The sequence below is a fragment of the Rhineura floridana genome, chromosome 7 (assembly GCF_030035675.1).
Source record: "Rhineura floridana isolate rRhiFlo1 chromosome 7, rRhiFlo1.hap2, whole genome shotgun sequence".
NCBI classification, from domain to species: Eukaryota; Metazoa; Chordata; class Lepidosauria; order Squamata; family Rhineuridae; genus Rhineura; species Rhineura floridana.
In genome coordinates this window covers 110,477,571-110,501,084 of record NC_084486.1, presented here as the reverse complement: position 1 = coordinate 110,501,084, position 23,514 = coordinate 110,477,571, and the positions used below count along the sequence as shown (strand labels likewise).

Sequence of the window (23,514 nt, the reverse complement as noted above, 5' to 3'; positions counted from 1 at the left end):
GGAGTGTGACCCTGTTATTCTTACTGGATCTCTTGGTGGCTTTCGATACCATTGACCATGGTATCCTTCTGGGCTGACTTGGTGAGATGAGTATCAAGGGCACTGTTTTACAGCCATTCCGACCTTATCTCCAGAGTCGTTTTCAGAGAATAGCATTGGATCTCTTGGCCCCCTGGCAGCTGTGCTGTGGGGTGCCACAGGGTACCATCTTGTTCCCCGTGTTGTTTAACATTTATATGAAGCGCTTGGGAGCAGTCATCAGGAGATTTAGGACAAAGTGTCAGCAGTACGCTGATGACACCCAGCTCTATTTCTCTGTAATATCTGAATCAGGAGAGGCTGTGCAAGCCCTGGACCACTGCCTGGACTTGGTGGTGGGCTGGATGACGGCCAATAAACTGACACTGAATCCTAACAAGACAGAGGCACTGTTCAGATAATTGGTCAGTTGCCTGCTTTGGATGGGGTTGTATTCCCTCTGAAAGAGCAGGTCCATAGTCTGGGGTTGCTCCTGGATCCATTTTTGTTGCTAGAGGCCCAGGTGACCTCAGTGGCTAGGAGTGCCTTTTACTGGCTTTGGCTGGTAAGACAGCTATGGCCATTTCTAGACCCTGATAGTCTGACCACTGTTGTCCACACACTGGTAACGTCCAGGCAGGCCTGCCCTTAGCATGTGCGGGCCCCGGGGCAAAAGCATAGTTGCCCCCCCCAACCTATTAAATACAAATATGATTACCTTCACTTCAGGGAATAGGCCTCTAGTCAACCTGTTCCATATCCATTTCTTATTCATTCTTGCCTTCCTTCGAGGCTGTTATCTCAGCGCATACTATGAAGATTTTAGTGTTTAACTTGTGAAAGTTGTGTGTGCGAGTGTGTCGACATGGGGGTTCGTTTGGTTTTGTGTCCAGTTCCCCCCCCCTTCTTCCTTCACCTTGCATTTTCTGTTTTCCTTACAGTTTACTGTTAACTTCTGTTGCTGTGAGAGCGTCTGTTCTGACTGGGGGGTTCATTTGGTTTTGCTTCCAGTTGTTTTCCCCTCCTTTTTCCCCTTTGAATTTTCTTTTGAGATAGTTTTCAGCTGGGTGGGACAGTTGTTAAATCCCCCCCTTGTTCCTGTTCTTTTTTGTCCCGCTTTATTTTTGGGGATTGCGGGGCTGTTTGTGCCGCCTCTGCTCCTTGGTTTTCCCCCCTATTCATTTTGCCCCAGGGGGACAGCAGCGCGACTTCCTCCTTTTCTGAGCCATTACTTCACCCACCAACTGAGGCTTTGTTCTTCACACGGCTATCTCTCCTCACGGCTAGCTACTGTGGCCTGCAGGAGCACGCTGCAGCGAGCCGTTTCTTCATTGCAGCAGAAGGAAGTCTGCTGCGGCAGCGACTTTGATCTTTGCGGAGGTGGCTCTCTCCCCCCATGGCTCACTGTTGCGGCCGCCAGGAGCTTGCTGGGCAGGTCCTCTGCTGGCGGCGGCAGCGTGCTTGGATCGCCAAGCGTGCCCCTCCCAAAGCACGGGGCCTGGGGCAGCTGCCCCACTTCCCAGTGCCTAGGGGCAGCTCTGCGTCCAGGCTGGGTTACTGTAATGCGCTCTGTGTGGGGCTGCCCTTGACATTGGTCCGGAAGCTGCAGCTGGTGCAAAATGCAGCAGTGAGACAGCTCAATGGGGCAGGGTATCACCCACGTCACCCTGCTGCTAAATGAATTGCACTGCCTACCTATTAGCTACTGGGCTATGTTCTAGGTGCTGGTTTTGGTGTACAAAGCCCTATACAGCTTGGGACCAGGACACCTGAAATATCATCTTACCCCTTATATGCCCAGTCAATCACTGCGCTCGGCAGGTGAGGGCATCACGATGTCCATTCTGCAGAACATAGGAAGCGGATCTTTAGTGTAGTAGTACCTACCCTTCGGCATTCCCTTCCCTTAAATATTATACAGGTGCCATCTCTGTTACGTTTTCGGTGCCTACTGAAGACCTTCCTTTTTCAACAAGCCTTTTATGAAGAGACCGTATCCCAGGGTATATCTGTGTTGGAATTGTTTTTTAGTATGTTCGCAAAGCTTTTTTTAAAAAAAGATGTTTTTAAAGCTTTTTTTTTTTAAAAGATGTTTTTAAACATGTTTTAATAAGTTTTTAAGGATGTTTTGTTGTACAGTAGGGCCCCGCTTTTCGGGGGCCTACTTTTCGGCATTCTGCTAATATGGCGGCTAAAATTAGAGTAAGGCTCCACTCATACGGTGCTTGTTCCGCTTTTACAGCGTTTTTCAGGCATCGGGCGCCATTTTATTGACAGAGTTCTGCTTTTCAGCGGGTTTCGCTTTTCTGCGGAGGTCAGGAACGTAACCTACCGTATGAGTGGGGCCCTACTGTAATATATTTTAAAGTATGTTTTGATGATGTTTTAGAATGTTTTTAGTGCTCTTGCTTGCTGCCCTGAGCTCCTACTGGAAGGAAGGGCAGGATATAAATCTAAAGAATTTTTTTTTAAAAGTTGGCATTTCAGAATTATTCTTAGCAGAATAAAGTAATCACAGATTGTTGTGAGAAATGAGGAAGTATCAGGTCTTGAAACTTGCCAAGACCAGTCAGACTTCTGCTTGTATGTGGAGCTTCTTAGATATTATCTAAGATTGTGGGTTTTGGCCAGGATGTTGAGTGACTATTTTAGATGGAAGTCTTGCAAGCCAAGATAATGAAAATTGGGAAGTAAAAGTCAGTTTCACACCCTCTACAGAATCAGGGACTCTCCAGCCTGAACACACTGAAGTCAGACTCAAACACGGAGGTGTGCTTTTCTTTGGTAGTTTTAATAGAACGTTTCAGTTCAGGGAGCTTCATGAATCAGCTTACAGGTTACACAGGATTCAGCAGTTTTACTAGGATTAACAAGACATTACTACACTGCACTAAGACATTGTTGCAGCAAGTAGACATGCCTCCTTACCAATCTTAAGTAAGGATGTGCAGGCACCCTACTTGGGTGGACTGAGTGTCACTGTAGAGAGAGTGCGCTCCTCCTCAGAGGGACAGTGAGGGCCCGTTGAGATTCTTGGTGCAGCTAGACCCCTCCTCAACATCCCCCTCAGGAGGGGCCTTGCTTGGCGGTGGCAGCAGCAGCGGTGACTGCAGCTGGGTGAGTGAGGAAGGGGGACAAAGGGAAGGGGGAGAGACAACTTCCTGATTGGACAGTGCCTCCCTGGCAGTAACTGGAACTATAAGGGCAGAGCTATCAATGTCGGAAATGCAGGAGCTTTCAAGCTCACCCACGTCTGGGGGCACATCACTGGCACTTTCCCATTAGTCCAATCTCTTCTTCCTCCTTCTCATTGCTCCATTGCCAAGCCACAGGATTCATGACAGGGACACATATTCTGAAATGAGTTCATGGGGGAGTTTCAAATTATATCTTAAATATGGGTTGTCCAATTGTAATCTCTAAAAGCTTGGCATCATAAATGATTCTTTGAGGCTTGGCCTAGGACAGTTTGTAAATGCATGTAAACGCATCTCTAATACACTCCAGATATGAGTATCCTTATCCATTAAGTATGTTCCTTTTGAATATCTGTTATTCTGCAGTTTCAAGTAGCCAGTGTGAATCTCACTTTGGGGCACTGAAGAAATTTAGGATGATTAACAAATTTTAGTCTCCCTCTGTGGAAGACAATTTCCATAATGTCAACAACAGCATCTAATTTATAAGCATCTTAGGTTAACATTTTAAATCAGGGAAAACCTCTTTAATGATTTAGACTGCAATCCAATACAAGTCTACTCAGAAATAAACTCCATTGGGTTAATGAGACTTACTCCCAGGTAAGTGTGTTTTGGATTGCAATCTAATTCAAATGTCTTGAGTTCCACTGTGGAAGAAAGCTGTGATGCTGATGTAAATCAAGCCGATTTATGGTGGAGAAAGTATATGCTTAAAGGGTACTTTCTTCCACATGTGGTGGAAATGTGAGATTGTACAGAACCTTTGGCTTGCTGTATTACACCTAATTGGTTGTGTTACAAACACCATACCTCCTTTACATTCAGCCAACATTCTTGATGCAGTTTGACCCAAGTCTATATCCACTCTTGCATAATAGTTAGTGTTGGCAGCTAAGCTAGAGTAAGATAAACAGGATAATTTCTTTCATGCTTCCTCAGTTCTTTGGGAAATTGGCAAAGTGTGGAATTTCATAACGAAGGGATTATGCACCATATTAAAGTTAATATGGGCAGAGCTAAAAACCAGAGCCCCCTCTTGGATGCACACCTTAACATGGTGAGGGGGTTTGAGAGTGCTGAAGAAGTGAACAGCAATGCTGTCAGGAGTCTAGGCCAAGAGGCTAGACTCCTAGCAGGGGCACCCAAGGCAGAATGGTCAAAGCTGAAACACCAGACTAAGATGCATCCAAACTCAGAGGAAGGCAGTGGTAAACCACCTCTGAGTATCTCTTACCACGAAATCCCTATGAACAGAGTATCCAAAATGCAACACGAGATAGTGCTGGAAGATGAGACCCCAAGGTCAGAAGGCACTCACCGAGCTACTGGGAAAGAACAACGGACAAGTACGAGTAGCGCTGTGACTAATGACGCAGCTGGGTCAAAACCGAAAGGAAGCCCAGAGGCTGATGCGCACAGATGCGAAAGGTGAGTCCAGAGTTATACGACGCACACAATAGGAACATGGAATGTGAGAAGCATGAACCAGGGAAAGTTAGAAATTGTCAAGCAAGAAATGGAACGCATCAACATTACAATACTTGGTGTGAGCGAACTAACATGGATGGGAATGGGACATTTTCAATCAGGCAACTACAAAATATTTTATTCAGGAAATGAGAAATTAAGAAGAAATGGGGTTGCTTTAATAGTGAGAAGTTGTCATGGCCCCGTCAGAGGACTCATCAGACGAGGATGACTCGGGAGTAACAGCAGCAGACCCAGAAGCAGCAGATGCAGAAGGAGAAATGGAGGAAACTCCTAAGAACCCAGCTCCTTCTCCCCCTCAGCTGCAGAACACCCCAGACCCAGCTGAAGCCCTTCAGCCAGACGCATACAGTGAACATGATACTCCCCCCTCACCTGCAGAACGTAGACAACAGAAGGTCAGGCAGAAGAGGGGCAGGCCTGTCCACTTAAGGCCAAAACGCTGATGGCTCACACCTGCTGACAAACCTGCTCCTTAAAAGTCACACCTTGGCTTCAGCTTGTTGCTGACTACAACGTCAGGCGTGACCACTGTGTGTCTTCCTATCCCCTGAACCTTGACTTGGACTGATCTCTCGGCAAACTAGACCAGGACCTTCACTGACGTCTCTTCTGGATTTCTGGCTTGGCACGTAAGCTTTGAACGGCCTCTGCCCTTATCTTGCTTCCTCCTTGCTAGCCTGGCAGATTTATAGCCAAGCTGCCGGCTGAGGACTTACGGCCTGGCAATTACCAAGGAATCTCCAGCCCTGCCTGCACCCCCACCAACACTGCTGTCTCAGTGAAGAGCTGACAGAAGTGATGTAGCAAAAGCAATTAGGAGCTACAACACAAGGTCTGAGTGAGTTATATCCATGAGATTAAACGGGAAACCCATCAACATAACCATCATCCAAGTCTATGCTTCAACGGCAAATGCAGAAGAAGAGGAATTGGAGAAATTTTACGCAGAACAGGAAGAAATTGATCACACACCAAAACAAGATATGCTGATAATCATGGGTGATTGGAATGCAAAAGTAGGGAACAGAGAAGAATTAGGAATTGTGGGGAAATGGGGTCTAGGAGACAGAAATGAAGCAGGAGAAAGACTTATTGAATTCTGTGAATAATTTGTTTCTTGCAAACACATTTTTGAGCAACTGAAGACTCTACACATGGACGTCAAATGGTCCAAGCTGGATTTAGAAAGGGAAGAGGGGCCAGTGATTATATTGCAAACATACATTGGATAATGGAACAGACCAAGGAATTTCTGAAGAAAATCACCCTGTGCTTTATAGATTACAGCAAAGCCTTTGACTGTGTAGATCATGAAAAACTATGGAATGCTTTAAAAGAAATGGGGGTGCCACAGCATCTGTCTTGATGCGCAACATAATGAGAAGACATGATTCATTAGAAAATATAATAATGCTGAGAAAAACAGAAGGGAGTAGAAAAAGGGGAAGGCCAAATGAGATGGATTGATCCCCTAAAGGAAGCCACAGATCTGAACTTACAAGATCTGAACAGGGTGGTTCATGACAGATGCTCTTGGAGGTCGCTGATTCATAGGGTCGCCATAAGTCATAGTCGACTTGGAGGCACATAACAACAAGAAAAACCAGAGACTTATCTGTGGTCTATTTATTGAATATGCCGGAGATCTTGATAGTTCAGCAGCAAAGCACCCCAAAACATAAATCTATATGTATTTATATATTAAAGTCTTGAATATACTGAGGACCTTCGTCTTTCAACAATCCTTTTAAGTAGAGACCTTATCCCAGTCTGTGTCGGAATTGGTTTTTGTGTTTTTAAAACTGTTTTTGAAGATGTTTTGTTTTAATATGTTTTAAAGTCTTTTGTTTCTAAGATGTTTTATAGCTCTTTTAGTGTTTTTGTCTACCGTCCTGGGCTCCTTCTGGGAGGAAGGGCAGGACATAAATTTAATGAATAAATAAATAATATAAAATAAAATAAAGAACTAAATACTTATATTAAACCCTTATCGTTTCAGCCCTTGGCTTAGCTTTGTAGTTTACTTTCATTATAACGTTCATCAGGGCATACTACATTTATCAATTAGCTTTACTTACATGTGTAGCACTGATTTTATTTTCTATGCTATAGATTTCATTTCCTGTTTGTTTTATTCTGTGTATATGTTTTAATTATTTTATTGTCACATCATGCTATTTTATGTCCAGTTTTTTTAAATGAAAAATTCTTAGCAAATAAAAACCAATAGATGAATAAATGAGGAGTGCCAGATCAAAGTTTCAAAAACAAGAGGCAATACTGAACTTTTGTATTTCTTCTATGGAATTTTATTAAGTTAGCCAATTTGTTATGTTAGAAAGAGGGTATCTGAGTTTACCACCCCCTTCAGCTTTTTACTACTACTACTACTACTACTACTACTACTGCTACTGCTACTACTACTACTACTAAAATATCTACTGACCAGTTTCTCCAAGCAACCCAGACAACCCAGGACTTCCTTGAGATCCTTTAGACCCTTCCACTCCTGGTGGTCCATATCCAGGTGGTCCATATAGCCCTATTTCTCCAAGAAGACCTGGGCTACCAACTGATCCTGGTGTACCTCTGTCTCCTTTTGGACCATCAGATCCCTGAGAATAATTCAGAAAACATTGTTTAACAGAAACAGGAATTGTTTGTACATAATGGCAAGCCATGGTCAGAAACAAACGTTGGTGCTCACAACACCAACTCTTATGTGTATGCACTGCTACCAGAACTCTTCTGCGTATGGACTGCTACCATAAATAGTCTGAAGCACGATAAAGTCTGCACTTGCCACCGATACCACCCACCATTGATTCACCAAATGTCACTCAAAGCAGAAATAAGTAAATACAACAATTTCATATTGATCTTCACAAATTACTAGGAGAGGCTTTACATCTTCAGGTCTATAAGGAAACTTTAATCAACAAGGAAAAAGTTATTACTGACTACTGTAGATTTATACTGCCCATAGGTCGCACGTGCACCTTTCCACATTCATTATTTTTTCAGATGTCATAACAGAGTTATGGTACACAACAAAAATTAATATATGTGCATAACAGATAATTGTATCTAGATATGGTTTACCTTATTTGTTTTTCAACTGATTTAAAGAAATGCAAAAATGAATATGATTGTGCAAGGCATAACTATTATGGAGACTGGCATGAACTAACCTGTTCTCCCACAGAACCTCTTGAACCTTTCAATCCATGTTTCCCAGGTAACCCGTCTGAACCTTTTTCTCCTGAAGTTCCTCTGAGTCCTCGTTCTCCTCTGTCTCCTTTTGGGCTTTCTGGGTGCACATACTCTGGTACACCTTTTGATCCTTTAAGGCCTTGGTTTCCTGGAAGACCTGGAAGTCCCTGTGTCACACATTAATAAAATATGGCAAGAACAATTGCATTGTATCTATATAAACTCTATGAGAGGTATAGGAGAATCAATACACTAAGGCTGTGTTCTGAATAAATGATTCTCTACATGCAAAGCTGGCTCTCCCATTGTCTGCTATGGCAAAGGAAAGCACCCACATCCTTCAATGGATTGGTACAAATGGCTCTGAATCAACGCCCTACCTTTCTAACTGTAACTATGTACAAAACATATGTAGAAACAATTTTAACATGAACTTACCTGAACTCCAGGAGGCCCCTGCTGCCCAGGGGATCCTTGGGATCCTTTAGGGCCAAATATTCCTTCCGCACCTGCAATGGGAAACACAATGATTTAGATGGAATAAGATGGGAAACAGGTTGAAGTAAGTGAGCATATACTACTAAAGATATCAGATTAACACTGAATGCAAGAGTGCCTCTCCCTATATGCCAAAGCAAGCTTTACTCACTACCTCAGGGGTGATGAATCCCTGGTCTGTTGGCATGATTTGGCTCCCCAAGATCTCCCCAGAAGTTGGTGGCAGTGGCACAAAAGAAGAAGAAAGAAAAAAGTCCACCAACCACCTGGGACTCTTCACTGGAATGGGAGGTGTAAGGACTGGTGTGTAAGAATTAGCATCATCACCCCCTTTATCAAATAATATAAGCACAATCATGTGACTTATTCTATATTCTAAAGGGTATAAAGGCTGAGGATAAAATAGTCTACAAACTGGAATATATTGCCGGCTGGAGATTTTCACCCTCTCCCCCAACTCTCGATATATTTTAGGAAGCATTATCATAATCTTTTACCTTTAACTCCTTGTTGACCCTGTGCTCCAGGAACACCAGGAAGGCCAGGTGCTCCCATAATATAGCTGCACTGGTTGCAGGGGCCCGCTTCTTCACCTGAGTAAAATTATTGCTCTGTTAAAGGTTATATTGGCAAAGTATTGCTGTGTCAGAAGCACAAGTGTCCCAGGGAATCATACGTATTTATCAGCAAGGATGTGAAATCGTGTTTATGCATCCTATCCCGTGTGGCATGATCTTTCTGTGTTCAACAAGACAGTGATTCCCAGGAGCATATAATGAGGTAATTTTTTTCCAGTAAATAGTATTCATTAATCAATGTGATAAAAGATTATTAGTGTTTATTATTTATTTATTACATTTATACCTCGCCTTTCTTTTTCATGATATAAACCCAAGGTGGCTTACATATGGTTCTCAGGCGGTCTCCCATCCAGGCACTAACCAGACATGACCCTGCTTAGCTTCAGCAGGGTGCTGGCCTCATGTGCCCTCAGACCATAGCCTGTTATCAGGCAAACCTGTAATCAACAGTGAAAAAGCCCATACAAATCACCTTTTTATCTTGACCTCTCTCTTTGATTTTTATCCTACTGTTCCTTCAAGAGCTCAGGGTGGCTTGTAGACAATAACCCTGAGATAGTGACTGTCTCAGTGCCACCCATTCACAGCTCATTGCGAACTGAATCCATGTTTCCCCAGCCTAATCCAACACTGACTGCTGCACATGCTACTATATATATTGGCACTTGGTGTGAGGTAAAACTCGCACGATTGCCTGGAAGGAGGTACAGGCAGCCAGTCTACTCTGGTGCAGTTTGATCATCTTTATGGGTTCAGCTTGAAAACAAATTCAGATTTAATTTCTCTTAGCCTGATGAAAAGTAACTGAGTATATTCTATGCCTAAATAATCTTGACAGAGTCTAATGCAGTAGAGGCTAGTCCATTAGGGCAAATGGGGCACTGCCCAATGATGTCTGCCTGCCCTCAGCCAGTCCCCACCTGCATGCCTTCTTACTTCACAACCAGTTCAGAGGGTGGCACTGCCTGTCAGCGTCCTCTCAGTGTTAGTGTTATATTGCTCACCAGGGGAGAGGATGGGGACAGAACTGGAATTAGTTGGTTCTGCCCCTAATTAGCTCTGACTTCACCTATTGTTGACCTCTCTGCCTTCCGCCCTATTTGTCCCAATAACCACCAGCCACCACTGGTCTAATGATTTATTATCTTGATCTAGGGCTAAGATTTCTGTTCACTGCCTTGCTGTCCTTAAATTATCAAGGTTAGACATGTATTTGCAAGTAGAACAACTGACCTTTTGCTCCACTATCTCCTGAAAGGCCTGGAGATCCCATGCATCCTGGGCTTCCTGGGCTTCCTAGTGGGCCTCTTTCAAAAGTTATTATACCTGTTTATAATAACAACAAAAAAGACAAAAAATGGCTTCATACATTGATCACAAATATAATGACAAGTCTCTATATAAGCTATTTAGGTGTTTTAAGGACCTCAAGTTTAAGATGAACTCACAATAACATTGACAATATGGAAAAATACAAATAAATTCTAAGCTATATGTGTTTTATGATATATCAAATATCAAAAACTTGGTGAATGTTGGCATTACTTGTTATTCTTTCCACTGGGAAGTCAATGAGGAATGTCAAATAATTGCAGCACTTAGTGGTCAACCTACAAACTGCTTTTGAATAACAAATACATATATTTATTTATTTAATTAGGGCAGGGTTGCACTAATATAGAGAAAAATAATACTTTTGAAACCAGTGTCAAACCATCCTGTCTTGTTCTGAAGCTGGTATCCATGGGTTCTCAGTTGATGAAACAGGAAACTATACTTAATTGAAGACTTTCACATTACTTATTAAACTGAGATATGATCGTCTGAACTGGGCCAATCTCTCACTCCAAAGCTATTTTAATAAGCATAAATGAACATGGGAGATGGACTTGGAAACTGGATTAAATCAAGTAGTGGTGGTGGTGGTTGTGTACCTTCAAGTTGATTACGACTTATGGCGGCCCTATGAATCAGCGACCTCCAAGAGCATCTGTTATAAACCACTCTGTTCAGATCTTGTAAGTTCAGGTCTGTGGCTTCCTTTGTGGAATCAATCCATCTCTTGTTTGGTCTTCCTCTTTTTCTACTCCCTTCTGTTTTTCCCAGCATGATTGTCTTTTCTAGTGAATTATGTCTTCTCATTATGTGTCCAAAGTATGATCATCTCAATTTCATCATTTTAGCTTCTAGTGATAGTTCTGGTTTAATTTGTTCTAACACCCAATTACTGGTCTTTTTCGCAGTCCATGGTATCTGCAAAGCTTTCCTCCAACACCACATTTCAAATTAGTTGATTTTTCTCTTACCCGCTTTTTTCACTGTCCAACTTTCACATCCATACATAGGGATCGTGAATACCACAGTCTCTTTTTTTTTTTCAATAATTTTTATTCAAATTTTCATAAAACATACAAGACGAAATCATAAAACATTCAAAGACAAAAAACAAAATCAAAAATAGTTAAACAAAAAAAATAAATAAAAATAAAAATAAAAATAAAAAATAAAGAGTAAAATATTGACTTCCCATTTGTCAAAGATCAGATCAGTTATAAGTCTATAATATATAACAATCCTGTCTCTTAAGTCATATTATAAAATCACTTTCCTCCAATAGTTATCTTACTTAATCATCAAATCTCATAAACATTACTTTATTCTTTCCACAAAAAGTCAAAGAGAGGTTTCAATTCTTTAAGAAATATATCTATCAATTTTTTTTTCCAGATAAGCATATCAATTAATCCATCTCATTACTAATTATGATAATCTTATTGTCATAACCATAGTCAAAATAAACATTTCAATTAATCCATCACATCAGAATCTGTTAGGTTCAGTAATTTCAGTAGCCATTGTTCTATTATCCCTATTAGTTCCATTTTCCATCTTCCATCTTCAGTAGTCTTGTTAAGTCCAGTAATTTCAGTATCCAATCTTCCATTATCAGTATTCCATAATAATCTTGCTGTCAAAGCCATAGTCATATAGTAAGAGTCTGATGGGAATTACCTCTATCCCAAATATTTTCTTGCCATCCATTCTGAATAGGTTGCTGAAATACTGCTGTAAAATCATATCTCTGTTCTTTTTTTCAAAATACACTGGGTCATCTCTTGAAAGTTTTTCCATTGTTACATGGCTGCAGTTAATTCCATAAATTTTCTCTATATTGGGCTCCATCACATCATTCCAGTCCAGAAGATTATCCATGCCATTGATAACTTTATCTCTAGAATCTTCATTAATTTCTTCAGAGATAACATTGAGTTCCAAACAATAGATTTTATTTCTAAAGTCCATAGACTCCAAATCTTTTTCCTGTTCCACGTTTGTTCCAATCTCCGGGGTCTCCTCTCTCACAGGGACCCCTGTTCCAGTCTCCAGGGTCTCCTCTCTCACAGGGACCCCTGTTCCAGTCTCCAGGGTCTCCTCTCTCACAAGGACCCCTATGTCTTTAATCTCCTGTGTCTCCAAACAATAGATTTTATTTCTAAAGTCCATAGACTCCAAATCTTTTTCCTGTTCCACGTTTGTTCCAATCTCCGGGGTCTCCTCTCTCACAGGGACCCCTTCCAGGGTCACCTCTCTCACAGGGACCCCTATATCTTTAATCTCCTGCGTCATTTTACTCAATTCAATTTTCAGCTCCTTACAACCCTGTCGCAGGTTTTGTTTCGTTATCTCAATCTCATCCATTATTTTCTGAAACATAGTTATTTCCAGATTCTCAGCCACTTTCTTAATTGCCATTTTAAAAGAAAAATATAGGAAAACCACTTCTTATTTCAGCAACAATTGGGTTAATACTCCAAACTTGGTGACATCACAGTATAAACAGAGCAGACAGCCTTATCTCTCCATAGTTAAGTAAACAAAATGCAGTTCCCAGGATCGAAACAATTAATGGCAGTCGTCAAGAAACAGATTCGTCAAAATAAAATAGACCAAAAAGAGAGTAGTCTCAGACAGTATAATATTCTTCAAAATAAAAATCTGGAATAGAAATCCCTCTTCTGTGTATATCTTTAGAATGCAAATCCAGGACAGCTTTTTGCAACAAAAACAGAGATAAGCTATTAATTAGTGCGTAGCAGAGAGAAGTTATGGCTCCCCAGTGAGATGTCAAAAACCGATCAATCTGGCAAATCTCTTTTAAACAGCAACAATTTAAGTCAAGTAAAAGAAAAATATAGAAAGAAGGGTGCTTGCCTGTTAGTGCGTTCTCTCTTAGAAGATAAGATGAACGTTCGCTTTAACAGATAGAGCTTGCTGTTGAAAATCCGTCCCACCTTCGTCGGCTGGACCTCGTCCCATAAATTAATGAGATCTGGTCGTCCCAACAAAAATAGGCTTTGAGGTTAATCTCTTCGTTTCTCCCTACCCGGGAGAAGTTTAATCAGTCAAAAAAAAAAAAAGAAAAAACTGACTGATATATCTGAATAAGCTTCTTTTGAGGCAGGAGCCCGTCTCAAAAGCAGGCACAGGCTAAGTCACCCTTCCCGGAAGTCCGTGAATACCACAGTCTCGATGATCGTGACTTTAATGTTCAGTGATACATCTTTGCATTTGAGGACCTTTTTTAGTTCTCTCACAGCTGCCCTACCCAGTCCTAGCCTTCTTCTGATTTCTTGACTATTGTCTCCATTTTGGTTAATGACTGTGCCGAGGTATTGATAATCCTTGACAAGTTCAATGTCCACATTGTCAGTTTTAAAGTTACATAAATCTTCTGTTGTCATTACTTTAGTCTTCTTGACATTCAGTTGTAGTCTTGCTTTTGTGCTTTCCTCTTTAACTTTCAACAGCATTTGTTTCAAATCATTACTGGTTTCTGCTAGTAGTATAGTATTGTCAGATCAAGTGGTATCATTTGCAAAATGTCATCCTACTTTTTCTATTTTAATATTTCTGTTTTTCTTTGCAAGGATGGTTGCAAGAGGAGCAGCTGCTCCTAGCCAAAAGAAGTGCAGCTGAACAGTCCAATAACTTCAGGGTTGCACTAATAAGCCATGGAAATATTTTGGGCATATATACATACGACACAATCATTTTGCTCTACCTGGTTGTCCTGAAAGACCTGGTGATCCTGCTGGGCCAGGTCTTCCTGGCAATCCAGGACGTCCTGGCAGTGCAATGGCATTCATGCCAGGTTGTCCTCTTATTCCTTTACTTCCTTTGAGGCCTGGAGAGCCTGGTAGACCTCTTGGACCCAGTCTTGAAACACCTGTTGAAAGAGTGAAAAATATTACAACTTCCTTTTGTATGTTTTGCATATCAATGCTTTAGGAAGGATTTAATTTCAACTTTCTTTTAAAAAAAATCCCAGAATTTCTTTAGTATATATGAAACAAATATAAATTAGTAGTCTAGATGGAATATCTTACCATTATGGTAACAATACTTACCCGGCCTACCAGTGGCACCCGAAGGACCCTGTGGTCCTGCAAAAACAGTATATTCATTACATATCTATATTACATTGGTATTGTTTTGAGCTTTCATTATTTTAGAAACCTTTTCCCTGATAGTGATTGACCATTTGCTCTTCAGACGTCACAGAGGAACAACACAATCCTATACATGTCTTCTCTAAAGGAAGTCCCATTAAGTTCAAAGGGATTTAGTCACAGGTAAGTGGGTTTCACCTATGAATCTACTGAAATCTACAGGAATTTTATAGCCTCAGTCCCACTTTGCTTAAGGCCAACAAGTCTTATGTTCAGTCAAAGATATTGGTCCAAAGCATTAACCAGTTAATTTCATACATTTTTATAATTAAATTATTAAAACTTTTCTTTTCTGCCTTGATAGAATATGGATGCTATCAGGATGGTGAATAATAAAAAATAGGTAAAAACAATCCACAATAAAACCATAAAGCCCAGTAAATGTGAAAACTGAGCAGCTGTTTAGCTAAAATTCAGCTAATGCTAAACCACACAGACACAACAGTTCATCTTGAGAACTTCTCTGAAGCCTAAACTGGACGTAATTGCCCATTTGATTAACTAGTCCCAGGAATCAGAGATTAGCAATATGTGTGTGCCAGAGTTTAGAACAGGGAAGGTCCATAACTCAGTGATGGAACATCTGTTTTGCATGCAGAAGGTCCCAGTTTCAGTCCCGAGCATCTGGGAAAGACCCCGTCTGAAACCCTAGAGAGTCACTGGCACTCAGTATAGACAATACTGAGCTAGATGGACAATGGCCTGATTCAGTATAAAGCAGTTTCCTATGTTATTGAATGCAAACTATCAGGCTGTGCAGGGCTACTTTAGAACATGCTTCTCAAAAGCACATGGTGTGATGCAGTTTTCTCATGTATCTACATGTATCCAAGCAGTGGTAGTACAGAAAACTCCTGCTATGTTATTTAAGCCTGTAAATGGTCTCTCACCGGGTGCTCCGGGCTGGCCTTTGTGTCCTGGGAATCCTGGATAGCCCTGATATCCTTTTTCACCTGACACTTCATCATAATATTCTGTCTTAAATAAAAAGAGGGGACAGACAGACAAAGAAAAGGAGAGGAAAATAGTAATAATGATGTGAAAGGCATGGCTGCCAGTAGCAACAGTGCAACACTCATACATTGTGTTTCTGTGATGATTTGATTTTGCTAATTAATATTCTAGCTGAATTTCAACTTTTAAAAAAAATATAAAAATGGGTTTCCTTTTGTGGAGTAATTTCTAGGTGAAGAAAACAAGCTAAACACAGGTCACCATTAAACATATTTTAGCTAAACATGTCTAGAAGTGGTCATCTGATACTGATCAGCACTTTATAGCTGGGTACATTCTATTAATTTTATTGTATTAAAATGAAATACCACAGTAAACATAATTTGTACTTACTGGACCCTGAATTCCTGCACGGCCAACTTCACCTTTCCTCCCCTATATTAGAAAACAGAAATAAATATGTAATTTCTCATATCTAATGAAATTATAAAATCTACTGACAATGTTGGGTACAAATTAGTTGTCATTTGGGCTACATGTTGAAAATAACATGCATCTAGACAGTTAATTAAAAACAAATTTAATTTAAAAATGTCTAAACATTTCTAGGTTGATTATTCTTTTGTCTCAGTCAGGGGTGAGGAACCTGTGACCCTACAGATACTGTTGGACTCCATCAGCCCCAGCTAGCATGGCTAATAGTTAGGAATGATGGGAGTTGTAGTCTAGAAATATCTGAAGGGCCATAAATTATCCACCCATGGTCTAGGCACTGATCTGTGCTTCAGAGGTTCCATCATTTCTTCCATGATACAGGCCTATTGAGTTCTACACTTCTTCTTTTTTTTTGTATTCCTATCTCCCTCCTGAGGACTAAAACCTATAAGGACCTACTGATTGTCCACTCTAGTAGTCAAACCCTGCAAGAACAGTCTTGTGACCTTTGTCCTATAAACACTAGAATGAAGAATCCATTTGTAAGCCAAGTATAGAACATGTTAGCAGAGTCATGACTCATTCATGCTCTCTTATTTTTTACTCTTGTTCTAAGTGGCCTTAAGCTTTCAAGAGATGGGACAGTGATATATTTAAATTAAGAAAATTTAAAACTATGGTTTTAAAAACTTACTTACTGTTAGCATTTTCTGACTTAGCAATGGAAGACTGGTTGACTGGGTGGCCCTGTACTTTTAACTCCAAATTATTAGGCACTGGTTGATAAGGGAAGTGAAATACAACAGATAAAATGAAATCAAGGGCTTTTACCTTGGGCCCAACTTTTCCAGGCAATCCTGCAAAACCCTGTTCTCCTTTTTCTCCCTGCAGGAAATTAAGATTAAATTTTACATAAAAACTTGGTAAGTTCCACACCATTAACCAAATGGTTCTGCTTTGCCTGGCACATTATTTTGAGACAGTGTGCTGGAATAATGGGTACAAGTGCCAATTTTCATTTGGAGCAAACTCCATGCCAAAAGCATCAGGAAGGGCTTGGGCTCTTGCATTGCTTCTGGCTTGACCAGCACCCCTCCTCCATAAACTGAGCCACAAAATTCACTGGATCAGCACAGGACTAGAGTTGGGAATGTGTGGCCCTCAGGTTGCTGTTGCACTTCAGCTCCCATCAGCCCTAGCCAGCTTAGCCAATGGTCAGGGATGATAAGATTTGTAGTCCAATAGATATTCAGAGGGCCACCAGTTCCCCACCCGTTACAGGAGGTTGCTGGGAACTCTCTTGAAATTTGTGCAGGAGTAGCTCTTCAGTCTTGCCTTGACTCATTCTACCCCTTACTCTGCCCTTCTCCTGAAGCCATCTAATCCCTGAACTGATCCAACCTTCAATATTGCTGGAGAGTAAGATAAGACTACAATTTCTTTTGTGAATATCCCATATCCTTTCTAATCTTGAACTGCCATGACCACAACCACTACAATAAATTTATACTTCTTACGATACAAAACATATACAAGTTTTCTTTGTTACCAGTAAGCCAGGTGGCCCAGGGGTTCTATCCTTTCCAGTCCTACCCTGTTTAAAAAAACACACTACTTTAATACCCAGGTTGCTATTGGACAAAATAGGTTATTAATGTTGATATAGCTTTTCCAATGTAAATATAGGATTCTAATAAAACATAATTTAATAAAGCTGGACATATGGAGTTAAAGATCTAATGCACTCAGGTTGTATTAATCAATGTGAACATCCAGTCAATGGCAGTATGGGTTTGATAATCATAATATGTATTTTCAGATCATAAATGTACCATTAACTTTACTTTCCTGGGGCACAAAGATATTTCCATAACACAAGGCAGCTTTCAAGAAAATCTATCAGTCACAAAAAAAAGTTTACACACCTGAGATCCTGGCTGTCCTGGGTCTCCTTTTTCACTTTTAATATCACCAGGTAAACCCTAAAACAGAGATCTACCAATCATCATACATCCTTTAGGCTCATGTTACTACACTGAACAAATCATTTTATAATATAGTTTGCATTTCTAACAATATACACTTCAAATAGCTGTTTCTTAATTCAGATCACAGCTGTGTAATATAGCTCACAGTATTTAAGGCAATGTTATCTTTTCACAGCATTCTGCATCCAAGTTCTATTTTTTCAAATTTAGAATTTAATGACATTTGACTTTGTTGTAACAGGTAGAACTCCACATGAAATATTCAGAAGCATATACCAAAAAAGTATTAGCCTTCCTGGTCTGGATCCACTGAAAGCATCTCATTCAACATTCTCCTTTTCAGTTTAATACTATGGTATCACCTGGTGCATTGCACCCAAACACTTAATTTTATTCACAACAGTGTCCTTATAACTAACCAAGTACCAAGGCTGAGTATAGCATCAACCCACATTAGTTATTGTTTGCAGTGGCTAGTTCAAATGGTCTATACCAGCCGTATCACATCTCACAATAAGCCAAGGCTGCTGGGCTTACAATGGTATATTGCAAACAAGCAGATATTTCCCCCATTGCACTGCGTCCCAAGCATGAGCAAGACAAACACACCAGGTTCCTGGACTTGAACATCACAACAAGCCAAACTTAATTGTGACTTCATGGTTGTTTGTTCTGTTCATGTGAAGGGGAAAAGTGAAGTGGGGGAGCAGCAGAGGCAAAGAAAACCTTGGAAAAACCAGGAGTTGGGCTTTCTTTGAGTGCTGCACAACTTGAACATTCAGCAAGCCCAATTAATTTATGAGGTGAGCCAGAGATGATCTGCCCATCTCTAAACCACACTACTAAATGTGTTCAGACCCAAGCTTGACATTACTTGGTAGACATGTGCAAGTCAGACAAAATTCAAAAAGAAAAAACTACGCTAGAGGAAGCTGTGGATTTGGTTAGCGGAGTGGCAGTGGAGGAGGGGTTCCAGGACTGGCTTCAGGTTTGAAGCGTCTTCTTGGCAAAGTGCCCTTTAATGGGCCCCTTCCTACATAACCAAGTTTACTTGGTTGCAGTAGTGGAAGCAAAAGGAGGCCATTTAAGTTTCCCACTATGGCCTGGAGTAACACTATGTCAGGGGCTTTGTGGAAAATTAAAATGGTGGCTCATAGACCTAGACATCAGAGCAGGAGTCAGTGCCAGTATGCCCTGCCTGCGAGCTGGGGCCCTGGCACCTGCCCAAGTATGCAGAGTGTTTGCACCAGGCCTCTGTCTGTGTGTGTGTTATTTAATCCTTTTCTCATGGGCCATTTTTATGATAAAATCATCCTCTCCAAACTACTTTTCCATCTGCAAGAAATGGACCCTCAGGCCAAGGTCTTTTAAGCAAAAGTATTTATATATTGATTAAAGATGTTAAAGTATTAGATGCATAGTTATGCAGCAGCTTGCCAATATACGGTCTTAAAAGGCAAAATAGAAGTTAGAAAAATATTTTAACTTCTAACTCCTAAAGTATGAAATACTTCAGTATCACTTACTGATTCTCCTGGGCGTCCAGAGGGTCCTGGAGAACCCATATCTCCTTTATCTCCTTTCAGTTCCTGCCACGAAAATAGTAACATCAGTATTTAGTAATTAAATTAACCCAGGGATGAAGTTTGCACTTTTTAAAAAGCATAATGATTTTTTGTGTAAACTGAGCCACAGAAACCAGCAAAGGCATGAACAGGATGCTAAAAGTGGAGACCCCCAATGCTGCACACAGGCAGAAAATCCATATACACTTAAGAGTAAAGGATAAGGTTATCAACAACTAGGCTGTGTTCTACCTCCACTGCCAGAGGCAGTATGCCTCTGAATGCTGGTTGCTGGGAACCACAAGTTGGTGCAGTGCTGTTCTCCACTTAAAACCCATGTCTAAATATACCTGGATATGCGCTTTTTGAGATAAATGCATTTATAAAATCATATTTTGAGAGGAAATTAAACATATTTCCTCTCAAAATACAATTTTAAATGTATTTAAATATGTTTAAATTAGCATCGACATATATGTTAAAATGTTGATTTTTGTACATATTTTAAAAATTGCCACTTAATATGTAAATGAAGTCAGAGACATTAACAGGGAAGAATGCAAAAAGACAATTACTCTAGTTAAATAGAAAGACCTCAATGGATGACTGAAGAAACTCTTAAAATGGTTAAAGAGAGAAGGAAAGCAAAAGCAAAAGGAGATAGAAACACGTTCAGAACCCTAAATGCAACAATACAGCAACTAGTACGTAGGGACAAAGGGAACTATTACAATAGTTACTGTATAGAAATAGGACAACAAAAAAGGTGGAACAAGGGTTCTGTTCCAAAAGATTAGAGAAATGAAAGGGAGATTTAAACCACAAGTAGGGATGTTGAATAATCAACAGGGGAACACAATGACAGACCAAAATGAAATAAAAGGAAGATGGAAGCAATACACTGAAGAACTCAATAAAAGAGATGCCAGGATGACAGATTCATTCCTGGAGGAACCTTATGATGAAGAACTAGAAATTTTAGAATGTGAGGTGAAAGCTGCTCTTAAAATACTTGGAAGAAACAAATCACCAGGAACAGATGGCATACCAATAGAGTTGCTACAAGCTACTGAGACTGAATCTGTCAAAATTTTGACTAAAATTTGTCAACAAATACGGAAAACTAAACAATGGCCCAGACTGAAAGCGTTCAATATACATCCCAATTCCAAAGAAAGGGGATCCCAGGGAAGGCAGTAATTATCAAACTATTGCCTTAATATCCCATGCAAGTAAAGTAATGCTCAGGATTCTACAACAAAGGCTCTGACCATATATGAAGCGAGAAATGCCAGACGTCCAAGCTAGATTTAGAAAAAAGCACACATACGAAGAGGCACACATATCGCAAACATACCTTGGATTATGGAATGGACCAAGGAATTTCAGAAGAAAATCACTCTGTGCTTTATAGATTACAGCAAAGCCTTTGACTTTGTAGATCATGAAAAACTCTGGAATGCTTTAAAAGATATGCCACAGCATCTGATTGTCCTGATGCACAACCTATACTCTGGACAAGAGGCTACTGTAAGGACAGAATATGGAGAAACCGATTGGTTCCCAATAGGAAAGGGTGTGAGACAGGGCTGTATTTTATCACCCTATTTGTTTAATCTATATGTAGAACATATCATACGGAAAGTGGATTGGACCAAGATGAAGGAAAACTGGAGGGAGAAATATCAATAATTTAAGATATGCAGATGACACCATACTACTAGCAGAAACCAGTAATAATTTGAAATGAATGCTGATGAAAGTTCAAGAGGAAAGCACAAAAGGACTACAGCTGAACATCAAAAAGTCTAAACTAATGACAACAGAAGATTTATGTAACTTTACAGATGACAGTGAGGACATTGAACTTGTCAAGGATTATCAATACCTTGGCACAGTCATTAACCAAATGGAGACAATAGTCAAGAAATCAGAAGAAGGCTAGGAGTGGGGAGGGCAGCTGTGAGAGAACTAGAAAAGGTCCTCAAATGTAAAGATGTATCACTGAACACTAAAGTCAGGATTATTCAGACCATGGTATTCCCAATCTCTTGGTATGGATGTGAAAGTTGGACAGTGAAGAAAGTGCATAAGAGAAAAAACAACTCATTTGAAATGTGGTATTGGAGGAGAGCTTTGTGCATACCATGGACTGCGAAAAAGACCAATAATTGGGTGTTAGAACACATTAAACCAGAACTATCATTAGAAGCTAAAATGATGAAACTGAGGTTATTATACTTTGGACACGTCATGAGAAGACATGATTCACTAGAAAAGACAATAATGCTGGGAAAAACAGAAGGGAGTAGAAAAAGAGGAAGGCAAACAAGAGATGGATTGATTCCATAAGGGAAGCCACAGACCTGAACTTAAAAGATCTGAGCAGGGTGGTTCACGACAGATGCTCTTGGAGGTCGCTGATTCATAGGGTCACCATAAGTCGTAATTGACTTGAAGGCACATAACAACAATGACAACATGAGAAAGTGATGTAGAAAATTGACTATCACACTCATCCCAGCACAGAATACACAGTGGAAGTATTTTGATAACAACTATAAAGAATGTTTATTACACTATACAGTATTAACAGAGGGAATTTTGTGTTCATAATTCCGTACTATTACTTCTTTTTTGTTAAGATTATTTGTGAAATTAATAAAAAGAATAATATATAGTATTAATAGTATTGTACTGCTACCGTTGTATTAACTGCTCCGGTTAGTGTAACAATAACTGTTCCTGGTGGTCCAGGTGGACCCGTTAGTCCATTGTCCCCCTACAGTTAAAAAGGAAACCAATAGGAATTAACTACTTTAATAGATGTTCACAGAAGCTACATTTCCAGTACTGTACTGGGGACCATAAAAGGCATCCATAATAGAAGAATGGGAAAATAAATTTGTGTTTATTTTTTACTGGAAAAGCACACTTATCTTATAGATATCAACCATATATTTAATGTATTTCACATTACTGCTGAATCTATTAAACCATTAATTATGTAGTCTTGCAATTTTTTAAATAAAACACCAAAACAATGTGTTTCACATTAATGGATATTCATTAAAAATAAAACCCACTGAGGCAGACACAAACAATTCAGCTCAAATATTCTGCGAGTTCTAAATATTGCATCTTAACATGGCACATTGAACATGGAAATAATTTGGTAAAACAGCATAAGACTGTAATTTTTGGGTCAAAAATATAGCCCTTCTAGTCAAGTACTGCGACTTGTCCTGGGTGCATAACGTATGAGACGTTTTGAGATCCTTCTTTTATACTCGCTTTCATATAGGACGCTTTGCTATTTGATTTTGTCATTCCTTACTGGAAATAATCTGATTGTTTCATTTTGGTTTAATTCTGCATGCTGCATTATAATATAAAACACCTTAGGAAGTCTATCACTTTCCAGCAAAGGTCTGCCCACAGACTGCATTAATCTACAACTATATAACATAACAAAAATTACCTGTGGACTTTGGAACACAAACTGGTTGCTGTGATTTTTATTGGTTGATGCAGGACAGACTATTGCCCAATGATGGAAAACACTGCATTGTCTGAATACTCAATCCTGTTAATGTGTGGAACATTGCCATCTTAGAAAAAATCACTCATACCTTGCAATCTCTACAGGTAATTGAAACACCTGACTTTTTTCATATTATGTGGTAGAACTTTATTATATATGCTAACAATGCAAACTGTCCCCAACAGCACTCTGCAGTATCCATAGAACTTTGGGATGCATCAATAAAATGCAATACAGAATACAGATAACTTTCAGCTTTGTATCCATGGGACAAAACTGTATACATATAATTGGCTGTTGTCCTCTCCTTCTTGTTTTGTTTTGGGTGTTTTTGTTTGTTGTGTTTGTTCTTTGTATATGCACAAAACCCAATAAAATATTTATGTAAAAAAGAAAAGAACATAGACTCAAATGCTACTCCAAAACAGCTAGCTATTTTGGTGATGGCTCTCTACAATATTATCACAGACTTTTGTGTTATGTCTAAGCTGGGCCAAGTACCCCCCTTTTTAATATT

At 39.9% G+C, this 23,514-nt stretch overlaps 1 protein-coding gene across 5 annotated transcripts in view; it reads right to left on the bottom strand.

Moving 5' to 3' along the window:
• Positions 1 to 23,514, bottom strand: part of COL4A3 (collagen type IV alpha 3 chain) — a 152,989-nt gene that overhangs the window by 66,592 nt on the left and 62,883 nt on the right. For 4 of the 5 annotated variants that reach the window (XM_061636830.1, XM_061636829.1, XM_061636833.1 and 1 more), the window contains exons 13-26: positions 22,158 to 22,235; positions 19,415 to 19,477; positions 17,826 to 17,882; positions 17,450 to 17,494; positions 16,732 to 16,785; positions 15,859 to 15,900; positions 15,402 to 15,489; positions 14,410 to 14,445; positions 14,064 to 14,228; positions 10,235 to 10,327; positions 8,918 to 9,013; positions 8,361 to 8,431; positions 7,901 to 8,089; positions 7,156 to 7,324 (exon numbers count right to left, since the gene is read on the bottom strand). In XM_061636830.1, the coding sequence (XP_061492814.1) occupies positions 7,156 to 7,324; positions 7,901 to 8,089; positions 8,361 to 8,431; positions 8,918 to 9,013; positions 10,235 to 10,327; positions 14,064 to 14,228; positions 14,410 to 14,445; positions 15,402 to 15,489; positions 15,859 to 15,900; positions 16,732 to 16,785; positions 17,450 to 17,494; positions 17,826 to 17,882; positions 19,415 to 19,477; positions 22,158 to 22,235 (1,246 nt within the window). The remainder of the gene's footprint in view (positions 1 to 7,155; positions 7,325 to 7,900; positions 8,090 to 8,360; positions 8,432 to 8,917; positions 9,014 to 10,234; positions 10,328 to 14,063; positions 14,229 to 14,409; positions 14,446 to 15,401; positions 15,490 to 15,858; positions 15,901 to 16,731; positions 16,786 to 17,449; positions 17,495 to 17,825; positions 17,883 to 19,414; positions 19,478 to 22,157; positions 22,236 to 23,514) is intronic. The other variant, XM_061636832.1, reaches the window with a different exon arrangement.